This window comes from Amblyraja radiata, chromosome 31 (genome assembly GCF_010909765.2).
Source record: "Amblyraja radiata isolate CabotCenter1 chromosome 31, sAmbRad1.1.pri, whole genome shotgun sequence".
Lineage (NCBI taxonomy): Eukaryota > Metazoa > Chordata > Chondrichthyes > Rajiformes > Rajidae > Amblyraja > Amblyraja radiata.
In genome coordinates, this window is record NC_045986.1 from 15,079,786 (window position 1) to 15,092,117 (window position 12,332).

General features: G+C 46.1%; 1 protein-coding gene across 5 annotated transcripts in view; it reads right to left on the reverse strand.

Moving 5' to 3' along the window:
- The window catches only part of LOC116990323 (RAP1 GTPase activating protein), a 290,150-nt gene that overhangs the window by 141,434 nt on the left and 136,384 nt on the right, over nt 1-12,332 (reverse strand). Inside the window, exon 1 of one of the 5 annotated variants that reach the window (XM_033047837.1) lies at nt 880-1,137. The exons of the other annotated variants lie outside the window; for them this stretch is intronic. Within the exon in view, the coding sequence (XP_032903728.1) occupies nt 880-962 (83 nt within the window). The 5' untranslated portion in view covers nt 963-1,137. Of the gene's footprint in view, nt 1-879; nt 1,138-12,332 lie in introns of those variants that run through there. 5 annotated transcript variants of the gene reach the window in all.

Consider the following 12,332-nt stretch of genomic DNA (forward strand, 5'->3'; position numbering starts at 1 on the left):
AACTCCATGAAATTCCAAGGAGTCATAGAGGACGGGAACAGGCCCTTCGGCCCCATTCATCTATTCCGACCAGAATGCTCCATCTAATATTGTACCATTTGCCCATGGTCTGCATCCCTCTGAATCTTTCATAGCCACCTACATGTCCAAACGTCTTTTAAATGTTCTTTTGTACCCATTTGGCAGCTCGTTCCATATTCAATCACCTACTGTTTGAAAGAAAAATGGCCCTTCAGATTCCTATTAAATCTTTCTCCTCTCAGCTTAAACCTATACCCTTCACTTCTTGATTCCCCTACCCTGGGGGGGGGGGGGGGGGGGGGATCTGTGTTCACTCTGTCTATTTCCCTCATGATTTTATACACCTTTATAAAATCAGTCCTCAGCCTCCTGTGCTCCAAGGAATAAAGTCCTAGCTGCCCAACCTCTCCCCACTGCTCAGGCCCTCAAGTCCCGGCACATCCTCTGCACTCTTTCCAGCTAGAGAGGCATATTCCCCAGATCAGTATAGCCAAAACTGAACATGATACTCCAAGTGCGGCCTCGCCAACGTCTGCTGCAACTGTAACAACTTCCTAACTTCTATATTTAAATCGCCGAGGGTCTGTTTCAAAGCTGTACAACTCAATGAACGAAATCGGGCCAACTCCAGGATTTACACAGTCTCTTATAGATAGATTTCATAGTTTAACACCGGAGACCTGAATCCTTATTTTATTCACGGGACAAAACGCCGATGTTCTAAGCCTGTCTGGGATCAAGAACTGCAGACCATTCTTTCCACTTTAACGGCAGCAACGGCGTTGCTGAGGTTTGCGCCGCCAAGCCACACCAATGAACAACTTTCATTCATCAAACTGGAAATCAAACACTCTCTACCTTAAGTATTTCTTCCTCCTGGCTCGGTGAAGCATGCTGAGGAGGATGACCAGGGCTCGGAGCTTCACGGTCTTGCCAGGCATGTCCGTGTCGGTCGGTCGGGACCACCCACCTGAGCCGGGGAAGGGCTTTGTACAGTGCCGGCCCTGGCCACAGCTGCTGTGTGGGACAGGGGAGCGGAGTGACCGGCTGCTGTGTTTACTCACACTCCAAACACCACGCAGTCTGTGCAAGCATCTACAGGCTTATACAGCTGCAAACTTCCACAGGAAGACAGTCATCATCAGGACGGTGGGTGGGTCAGTGGGTGGGTGTATTAAAGGCCATGCTCTCCTATACATACCTCCCACCCCAGACGAGAATCACTGCTCGAATGAAAGTGCAAGCATTCAAATCATGCCACCAATTCCATTGCGCGAATGCAGACTGATTTCAATAAATGGAGGGGGTGGAGCATTGACGGGGAACCACCGCTGGCTCAATTTGTGACAAGAACTGAGTGCACGCTGGGCTTTGTATAATCACAGTGGCAGACTGCTGGGTCACACATACTGTCACTCGCTCACTCACTCACACACACTCACTCACTCACTCACTCACTCAGGTGCCATTGTATATACATTGCCCTCCAAGTTCGGGACAAAGAGCCATCATTTATTTATTTGCCCTTGTACACAATTTGAGATTTGTAATGGAAAAAAAAATCACATGTGGTTAAAGTGCACATTGTCAGGTTTGAATAAAGGGCATTTTATACATTTTGGTTTCACCATGTATAAATGACAGCAGTGTTTATACATAGTCTCTTCCCCCCCATTTCAGGGCACCATAATTTTGACACATGGCCTCTCAGGTGTGTTTAATTGCCTCCTTAATGCAGGTATAAGAGCACTCTCAGCACCTTTCCACCAGTCTTTCCATCACCATTGGAAACTTTTATTGCTGTTTATCAACATGAGGACCAAAGTTGTGCCAATGAAAGTCAAAGAACCCATTATGAGTCTGCGAAACAAGAATAAAACTGTTAGAGATATCAGCCAAACCTTATGCTTATTAAAACCAACTGCTTGGAACATAATTAAGAAGAAAGAGAACACTGGTGAGCTTACTAATCACAAAGGGACTGGCAGGCCAAGGAAGACCTCCACAGCTGATGATCTCTCTATAATAAAGAAAAATCCCCAATCACCTGTCTGACAGATCAGAAACACCCTTCAGGAGTCAGGTGTGGATTTGTCAATAACCACAGAAGATTTCATGAACAGAAATACAGAGGCTACACTGCAAGATGCAAACCACTAGTTAGCTGCAAAAATAGGATGGCCAGGTTACAGTTTGCCAAGAAGTACTTAAAAGAGCAACCACAGTTCTGGAAAAAGGTCTTGTGGACACATGAGACAAAGATTAACCTATATCAGAGTGATGACAAGAGCAAAGTATGGAGGAGAGAAGGAACTGCCCAAGATCCAAAGCATACCACCTCATCTGTGAAACACGGTGGTGGGGGTGTTATGGACTAGGCATGTATGGCTGCTGAATGTACTGGCTCACTTATCTTCATTGATGATACAACTGCTGATGGTAGTAGCATAATGAATTATGAAGTGTATAGACACATCCTATCTGCTCAAATGTATAGACACATCCTATGCCTCAAAACTCATTGGCCAGCGGTTCATTCTATTGCAGGACAATGATCGCAAACATACTGCTAAAGCAACAAAGGAGTTTTTCAAAGCTAAAAAATGTTCAATTCTTGAGTGGCCAAGTCAATCACCCAATCTGAGCCCAATTGAGCATGCATTTTATATGCTGAAGAGAAAACTGAAGGGGACTAGCTCCAAAAACAAGCATAAGCTAAAGATGGCAGCAATACAGGCCTGGCAGAGCATCACCAGGGAAGACACCAAGCAACTGGTGACGACCATGAATCGCAGACTTCAAGCAGTCATTGCATGCAAAGGTTATGCATTAAAATACTAAACATAACTACTTTCATTTACATGACATTGCTGTGTCCCAAACATTATGGTGCCCTGAAATGGGGAGACTATGTATAAACACTGCTGTAATTTCTACATGGTGAAACCAAAATGTATAAAAATGGCCTTTATTAATATCTGTCAATGTGCACTTTAACCACATGTAATTTTTTTTCTATTACAAATCTCAAATTGTGGAGTACAGAGGCAAATAAATAAATGATGGGTCTTTGGCCCAAACATTATGGAGGGCACTATATACGCACACTCACACACGTTTCATGTCTCTTATGTTTTTATGACTGGTGTAGACCAATATCCTTCCTGAGATAAATAAAGTTCTATCGTATCGTACACTCGCACTCACACTCTCCTACACACGCATACTGAACTCCCATTTGATACATACGCACACACTTGGATATATTCACACACACTCAAACACAAATTGCATGTATCTTGTTATGTTTTATGACTTGGGAAACCAATTTCCCTCCTGGGATAAATAAAGTTTTATGGTATCGCGCTCGCGCACGCACGCACGCACGCACGCACGCACGCACACACACACACACACACACACACACACACACACACACACACACACACACACACACACACACACACACACACACACACACACACACACACACACACACACTGCATTTAGGACGGCACAGTGGTGCAGCGGAGAGAGCTGCTGCCTCACAGCATCAGAGATGCCGGTTCGATCCTGTCCTCAACACCTGCCTGTGTGGAGTTTGCACATTCTCCCTGTGACCGCGTGGGTTTCCTCCGGGTGCTCTAGGACGTGTGGGTTGTGGGTTAATCTGCCTCTGTATAATTGACCTTAGTGTGCAGGGAGTGGATGAGAAAGTGGGAAAATATAGAACTTGTGTGAGCGCGTGATGGATGGTCGGTGTGGACTTGGCGGCTGAAAGGGCCTGCTTGCTGGCTGTATCTCTAAATTAAACTAATTTATAGATGATAGATTCTCATCCATTCTAAGCACAGACCCAGTCAACAATGCAGGAGATGAGTGCTGTGCAGCAAAATATTCTCACTGTGCCCATGTTATTTGCACTGGTGAAAGACTGGGACTTAAATATGTGCAGCAGGAAGCAAGAAAACCTTGGCTATTTCAAACCTCGCCGACACATTATCACCACAGACTGCTAATTTTGCAGTTGAAACATCAATAACTCATTACTCGATACACAAAATATTCTCTGCATGTACAGCTGCTACTATTTAGTTCATAAAATGATTTGTTGTTCCAATATTCTGTGCACCAACCATGACGAGAAAACCCACACAATCACAGGAAGAACGTGCAAACTCCATACAGGCAGCTTCCAGAGACAGGATCAAACCCGGGTCTCTGGTGCTTTAGTGCAGCAACTCTACTGCTGTGCCACTGTGCCACCTCTATAGCCTCCTCTGGCAGCTCATTCACAATACAGATTACCCTCTGAGTGATAAAGTTGCCCCTCAGGTCCTTCTTAAATCTCTCCCCTCTCATGTTAAGCCTGTGCCCTCTGGTTTTAGAATCCCCATCTAGGGAATTGATCACGATGAGGGCATCATGGTTGACCCTTGCCATCCGACTCCCTGGGCACAGTTCACAGGTCAAGGGTCAGAAAGGGGAGAGTCAGCTCCCGTGCCCCACCCAACCTGGGGACACCAGATATGACTTTGGAGATGATCATCTTCCAAATCACGTGCAAATCTACGTCAGGGCAGGATAGTTTGTGGGATTATTAAACATTAAAGATTCGGGTCCGCTCTGGAACATTCTTTACCGAGAAAGCCAGTGGGAGAGGGGCAGGAATTGATCGAATCTTCCAGATTCAAGTATTACCTCCAAACCTTCGCAACACTCCCTTCTGCAGTGAGACAAAACTCTGCTCCTCACGTTGCCCCAGCAAGGCCAGCACCATAATCAAGGATGTGTCTCACCCCGGCCACTCCCTCTTCTCCCCTCTCCCATCAGGCAAGATATCAAAATATATCAAAACGCACACCTCCAGATTCAGGAACAATTTATTCCCAGCTGTTATCAGGCAACTGAACCATCCTATCAACATCTAGAGAGCAGTCCCGAGTCATGATCTACCTCTTTGGAGACTCTCAGACTATTTTTAATTGGACTTCATTGATTTTATCTTGCACTAAACATTATTCCCTTTATCATGCATCTGTGTACTATGGATGGCTCCGTTGTAATCATGTTTAGTCCTTCCGCTGAATGGTCAGCACGCAACATAACCTCTCCACTGTACCTCGGTACACGTGACAATAAACTAAATTTAACTCAACTGGAGATGTCCTGGTCAGGATTAAGGGATTACCATCAGAGGATTTGCTGAACAAACACCAGCTGTGTCCTTCAGCCAGATAAGAGGTGGAGAGAGGCTGCAGTTTAACTTACAGCTACAATCATTGTCAACACCACCAGAAGCATAGATGGTAATACATTCACAAAGTCTGGATGGATAGGATTTTTAGGGACACAAAGTGCTGGAGTAACTCAGCGGGTCAGGCAGCATCTCCGGAGAAGATGGATAGGTGACTTTTCGGGTCAGTTCCGCCAGGATGTACACTCTAACCTGAACCTCCCTCCACTCGTCTCCCCCCTTCTCACCCCTGTCGTGCTTTAACCAGTCCCCCTGACCTCCCTATTTTGGAAACAGAATGGTTGGTCCTCAATAGAGGCCTTACCTTTGTAGCCTTCTGCCCCCACCTCAACAAGTTCCGGGCTCGCCAAAATGCCACAGCATTCTTGATGGGAATGCTTTACATAAATGGTACTGAGACAGACTGTCAGCCATGAACAGCAGAGCAGACTCGAGGGCTGAATGGTCTTTTCCGTCTTTCCCTATTTTCCAGGTTTCCATGTTCCCAGAGAGAACAATCACTCACTCTTGCTCCCAGAGAGGGTGGCAGAGTGGTGGAGCGGTCGGATTGCTGCCTCATAGTGCCAGAGACCCGGGTTCAATCCCCACTACAGATGCTGTCTGTACGGAGTTTGTACGTTCTCCCCGTGACCACTTGGGTTTTCCTCGGGTACTCCGGTTTCCTCCCACACTCCAAAGGCGTACAGGTTTGTAGGTTGATTGGCTTCGGTAAAGAATGCAAATTTTCCCTTGTGTGTAGGAGAGTGTTAGTGTGCTGGGATCGCTGGTCGGCACGGACTCAGTGGGCCGAAGGGCCTGTTTCTGCGCTGTATCTCTCAACAAAGCTAAACACTAATGTTACCTCTTCTGACCACATCAATACCATCCTCAGTGAATATCCCACCATTTGAAACACAGTTTAGTTTATCGTCATGTATACCTAGGTGTTGCGTGCTGTCCAGTCAGCAGAAAGACAATACATTATTACAGTCAAACCATTTACAGTGTATAGATACATGATAAGGGAATAATGTTTAGTGCAAGGTAAAGCCAGCAACATTTGATCAAGGATAGTCCGAGGGTCACCAAAGAGGTATCTAGTTGTTCAGCACTGCCCTCTGGTTGTGGTAGGATGATTCAGTTGCTTGATAACAGCTAGGAAGAAACTGTGCCTGAATCTGGATGGAAATTTCAATAACTTAAACTTTACACAATGCAACAATACAGTAGCATGTGGGAACTGAGGTTCGGAACTGAGACAAAAGCAGCTGCAGCAAAATACAAAGTGCTGGAGTAACTCAGTGGGTCAGGCGGTATCTATGGAGGGAATCAAAAGGTGACTTTTCGGCTCAGAACCGTTCTTCAGACTTTAGAATGATCCCGGCCAAATACGTCGCCTATTCATTTACTCCACAGATACTGCCTGACCTGCTGAGTTACTCCAGCACTTTAGATGCAGCAGAGGTATGCAAAGGTAGACACAAAATGCTGGAATAACTCAACAGGACAGTAAGACTTGTGGGGGAACTGGGAAGGGGGTGGGGATGGGGAGAGAAAGCAAGGGCTATTTGAAGTTAGAGAAGTCAATGTTCATACCGCTGGGGTGTAAGCTGCCCAAGCGAAATATGAGGTGCTGTTCCTCAAATTTGCGCTGGGCCTCACTCTGACAATGGAGGATGCCCAGGACAAAAAGTTCAGATTGGGAATGGGAGGGGGAGTTGACTTCTCTAACTTCAAATAACGCTTGCTTTCTCTCTCTATCCCTTCCCCCTTCCCAATTCTCCCACTAGTCTTACTGTCCCCGCCTACATTCTATCTTTGTCCTACCCCTTCCCCTGACATCAGTCTGAAAAAGGGTCTCGACCCGAAACGTCACCCATTCGTTCTCTCCAGAGATGCTGCTGCCTGTCCCGCTGAGTTACTCCAGCATTTTGTGTCTGCCTTCAATTTAAACCAGCATCTGCAGTTCTTTCTTACACAGAGGTATGTATGCAAAGAGTGGATATCAAGTGTGGTTCCCGTCAGAGTTTTGATTCAGCGAAGGTTTGTTCAGTTGCGCTCTCTGTGGAAGCTGCAAACATTGTAGGCAAAGTGAGCGGAGAGAGCTGAGCATATCAGACCTGAAACTCAGACATGATTCATTGTAGCCGGGTGCACTTTGCCAGGCAGGGTTTGGAGCACTGGGCTCTGTGCCCACTCCTGCTTTACTTTGAGAACGGCACGAGGATGCAGCCCACATTCCGCTCTCTGGAGCAGCATAAAGCCGAGATGACGCCCTTACTGAGATTTCATGCTCTTTGTTTAAATCCATTCGCCGCGCCTCTCTTGAGTTTCAGCACGACACGGCCAACACCTGGAGTATTGCGGGTACACAAAAATGCTGGAGAAACTCAGCGGGTGCAGCAGCATCTATGGAGCGAAGGAAATAGGCAACGTTGTCTGAAGAAGGGTTTCGGCCCGAAACGTCACCTATTTCCTTCGCTCCATAGATGCTGCTGCACCCGCTGAGTTTCTCCAGCATTTTTGTGTACCTTCGATCTTCCAGCATCTACAGTTCCTTCTTGAACACCTGGAGTATTGCGTACAGTTTTGGTCTCCTAATCTGAGGAAAGACATTCTTGCCATAGAGGGAGTACAGAGAAGGTTCACCAGACTGATTCCTGGGATGGCAGGACTTTCATACGAAGAAAGACTGGATAGACTCGGCTTGTACATGCTAGAATTTAGAAGATTGAGGGGGGATCTTATAGAAACTTACAAAATTCTTAAGGGTTAAAGCACCTCATTCTTAAGATCAGTCTGAAGAAGGGTTTCGGCCCGAAACATCGCCTATTTCCTTCGCTCCATAGATGCTGCTGCACCCGCTGAGTTTCTCCAGCATTTTTGTGTACCTTCGATCTTCCAGCATCTGCAGTTCCTTCTTGAACAAAATTCTTAAGGGTTGGACAAGCTAGATGCAGGAAGATTATTCCCGATGTTGGGGAAGTCCAGAACTAGGGGGTCACAGTTTAAGGATAAGAGGGAAATCTTTTAGGACCGAGATGAGAAAATCATTTTTTACACAGAGAGTGGTGAATCTGTGGAATTCTCTGCCACAGAAGGTAGTTGAGGCCATTGGCTATATTTAAGAGGGAGTTAGATGTGGCCCTTGGGCAACACCCCATGGTGAGAATGAATCACTACTTTGGCACGGACCTCACTGACAACTGAGCACACTATCTCCCCAGAATCTCGGTTCCAAGGTCTTTTCCTTCTTCAGTCTCGCGTCGGGAGATTCGGCAAGGTTCCGCTTCCATGAATCTCTGTCGATTCCCTCCCACCTTGTGTTCCACGCTCCCTCTGCCACAGAACTCTTTGATACGTAAAGGAGGGCAGAAGTCGGATTCAGCGGCCAGCGGTTTTTGACATCAGACTTATTTAAAGACTTCTACTTCGTTGGTTGCATTCCAATCCTCTCCTGTTTCTAATTATCACGAAAGAATTATGGCAGGGATTATGATTGGCCACTTTGCACATTTTCTGAACAGATCTTTCCTCTTTATTTTTATTCCTGGACCAGCGCTTGCCTTATTTCCTATTTCTATTTCTTTTAATGCTTTCTTTGTGTTCAGCTCTGGGAGGTTTGCCCAGGACTTCTCACATGAACAGAAAAATTATTCATTTGGTACATATACTCTTAGTCACTCCAGATTATGTCACATTTGGGATCATTTAGAGTGGAACGGGTTTTTTTTTCATCTACTTTTTCCTTTGCATTTTTTTAAGGCCTTACAGCACCAGAAGCCTGAGTTCGATCCTGACTACGGGTGCTTGTCGGTGCATAGTTTGTACGTTCTCCCCATGACCTGCATGGATTTTCTCCCAGATCTCCGGTTTCCCCCTGCATTCCAAAGACGTACAAGTTTGTAGGTTAGTTGGCTTGGCATAATTGTAAATTGTCCCTAGTGTGTGTAGGATAGTGCTAGTGTGCGGGGATCGTTGGTTGGCACAGACTCGGTGGGCCGAAGGGTATCTTCCATGCTGTATCTCTAAACTAAACTTATCTAAAATAAACTGAACTTCTTGTTGAGAGTGCATTCAGAAATATTGTTTGTTATTTCTCTGTTGATCTACGTCCATCTCTGCATCATGTCCCTGACCTTGCTTTAAGAGCATGGTGCGAGCAGTTGCTTTTCACTTTGGCAAGGCTGCTTTTCCTGAAATGTACACGTCACGGACACGGGTGACTAAGTGAGGTGTGGGGCACTTTCAAATGACAGGATGTAGAACATAGAAAAGTACGGCACAGGAACAGGCCCTTCGGCCCGCAATGTCTGTGCCTAGTATGATGTCAAGATAAACTAGTCTCCTCTGCCTGCAGAGGATCCATATCCCACCAGTCCCTGCATATCCATGTGTCTGTCTAAAAGCTTCACAAATGTCACTGCGCCAGAGGCAGTGTGTTCCACGCACCCAGCACCCTCGCACCCAGCACCCTCTGTGTAACAAAACCTGCCCACATATCTCATAGAGTCATAGAGTGATACAGTGTGGAAACAGGCCCTTCGGCCCAACGTGCCCACACCGGCCAACTTGTCCCAGCTACACTAGTCCCACCTGCCTGCGCTTAGTCCATATCCCTCCAAACCTGTCCTATCCATGTATCTGTAAATGTTGGGATAGTCCCAGCCTCAACTACCTCCCCTGGCAGCTTGTTCCATACATCCACCCACCACCCTTTGTGTGAAACCTAAAGCTATATTCTCGCTCGTCTTTGACATTACCGCCCTCGGAGATAGGTTCTGACTGTCTACCCTATCTACGCCTCTCATAAATTTACATACTCGGCGTTACAGAGTAAACAATGCAAGTTTGAAGTTGGAAGAAACCTCAGTCCCAATGTGGGGAAGGAATGTTTGGCAAGGAGAAGGCAATCACAGCTTGGTCAGACGAGGAGTCTTCAGGCACACACCTCTGCTTTATAATGCTCCTTCAATAGCTTTGAAAGGGGAGACGTTTAAAAGAATTGCGGCAGATCCAGAGGGAGGTTACACTGGATGGTCCCTGGAGAAGCTGTTCTTGATTAGTTGGACTGAATGGCCTAATTGATTGCTACAATGCCATTGAAAATAATCAAGTTATCAGAAAGAAAGGTGGTGCAGTCTGAGTAAGCTGCAGGGTATCTTGTAAAGGAATTTACACAACGTACTGGTGAGAAAGTGGAGACACGAGAGCCTGCAGATGTTGTAATCTTGAGCAAAACACAAGGTGCAGGAAGATCTCAGCTGGTCAGGCAGCATCTGTGCAGGGAGAAAACTGAAAGGAAAGAGGCAGGGGTGGGGGTAAAGCCTGGCAAGTGATAGGTGGATACAAGCAAGTTGGAAGCGGTGTGCTGAGGCAAATAGGTGGAACAAGTGGCTAAAGGTTAGAGATGAAATGGAGAGAAATAGGTGTCAGATATGGAGAGGAGTTGTGAAATGTAAAACCAGAGAGATGGATATGGGTGGCAGGGGATGGGATGGGGGGGATAAAAAGGAAATCATGAACTCAGAAATAGAGGAGGAGAATGGAGAAGGTGACCTGGGTTTTTTGGAGATTGTGGGGGAATAGTGTGCACCAGAAAGGGGTAGTATCTGAAATTGGAGGATTTGGTGTTCAGTATTGACACAAAGAATTCTACGTTGCCTTCACTAGTAAATGAAAATCAGAAAAAAACCATGGAATCTGAAACAGAGAACAGGGAATGATAGAGGGGCACAGTGGCGTAGCAGTAAAGCTACTGCCTTTACAGCACCAGAGACCCGGGTTCGATCCTGACGATGGATGCTGTCTGTATGGAGTTTGTACATTCGCCCCGTGACCGCAAAGATTCTCACCGAGATCTTCGGTTTCCTCCCACACTCCAAAGGCGTACAGGTTTGTAGGGTAATTGGCTTGGTATCAATGCAAATTGTCCCTAGTGTGTGTAGGGTAGCGTTAGTGTGCGGGATCACTGGTTGGTGCAGAGTCTGCGGGCCGAAGGGCCTGTGTCTGTGCTATAATCTCCAAACTAAGCTAAGATCAGGCAGCATACCTGGAGAGGGAAGCAGAGTTAATGTTTCAAATCGGAGAAAAAGGAGAAAACTAGTTAGATTTTTTTACAACTCTGATTCTCTTTCTTGCTGAGTGTTGGCAGAATTGTGAGATTTTGGTTTAAGTAATATTGACACCTCTGTAAAAACTGCTTTTTAACATAGAAACATAGAAAATAGGTGCAGAAGTAAGCCATTCGGCCCTTCGAGCCTGCACCGCCATTCAATATGAACATGGCTGATCATCCAACTCAGTATCCCATCCCTGCCTTCACTCCATACCCCCTGATCCCTTTAGCCACAAGGGCCACATCTAACTCCCTCTTAAATATAGCCAATGAACTGGCCTCAACTACCTTCTGTGGCAGAGAATTCCAGAGATTCACCACTCTCTGTGTAAATATTAACTTCACCTCATCGTTGAAGATTATGGGCCATCGTGCTCTGGCTATCTAGAATTACTGATTTAATTTGTTATATTGCTGCTTTATTGCATATTTAGTTTTGTTTGGAGATACAGCATTGGAAACATTCCCTTCGGCCCATCGAGTCCATGTGGATCACCCTTCGACACTAGTTCTATGTTATCCCACCTTCTCATCCACTCCCTACTCACTTGGGGCAATTCTACAGAGGTCAATAAACCTACGAACCAGTACGTGTTTGGAATGTGTGAATGAACCAGAGCACCTGGAGGAAATCCACGCGGTCACAGTGCAAACTCCACACAGACAGCATCCAAAATCAGGATCGAACCCAGGTCTCTGACACTGTGAGGCAGCAGCTCTACCCGCTGCACCACTGTGTAGTGTTATGTTCATGTGCCCGTAAAGCTGCAGCAAGTAAGAATTTAATGTTGTGCTCCTAGTGCAGATGACAAATGAACCCTCTTGACTCTTGAAGATTCCAGTTTACATGGAGCACAATTTGCAGACATTGGCACATGCTTTGTCTTCACAGAGCTGGGCCCAGACCTGAAACATTATCTCTGTTGACACAAAATGCTGGAGTAACTCAGCGGGACA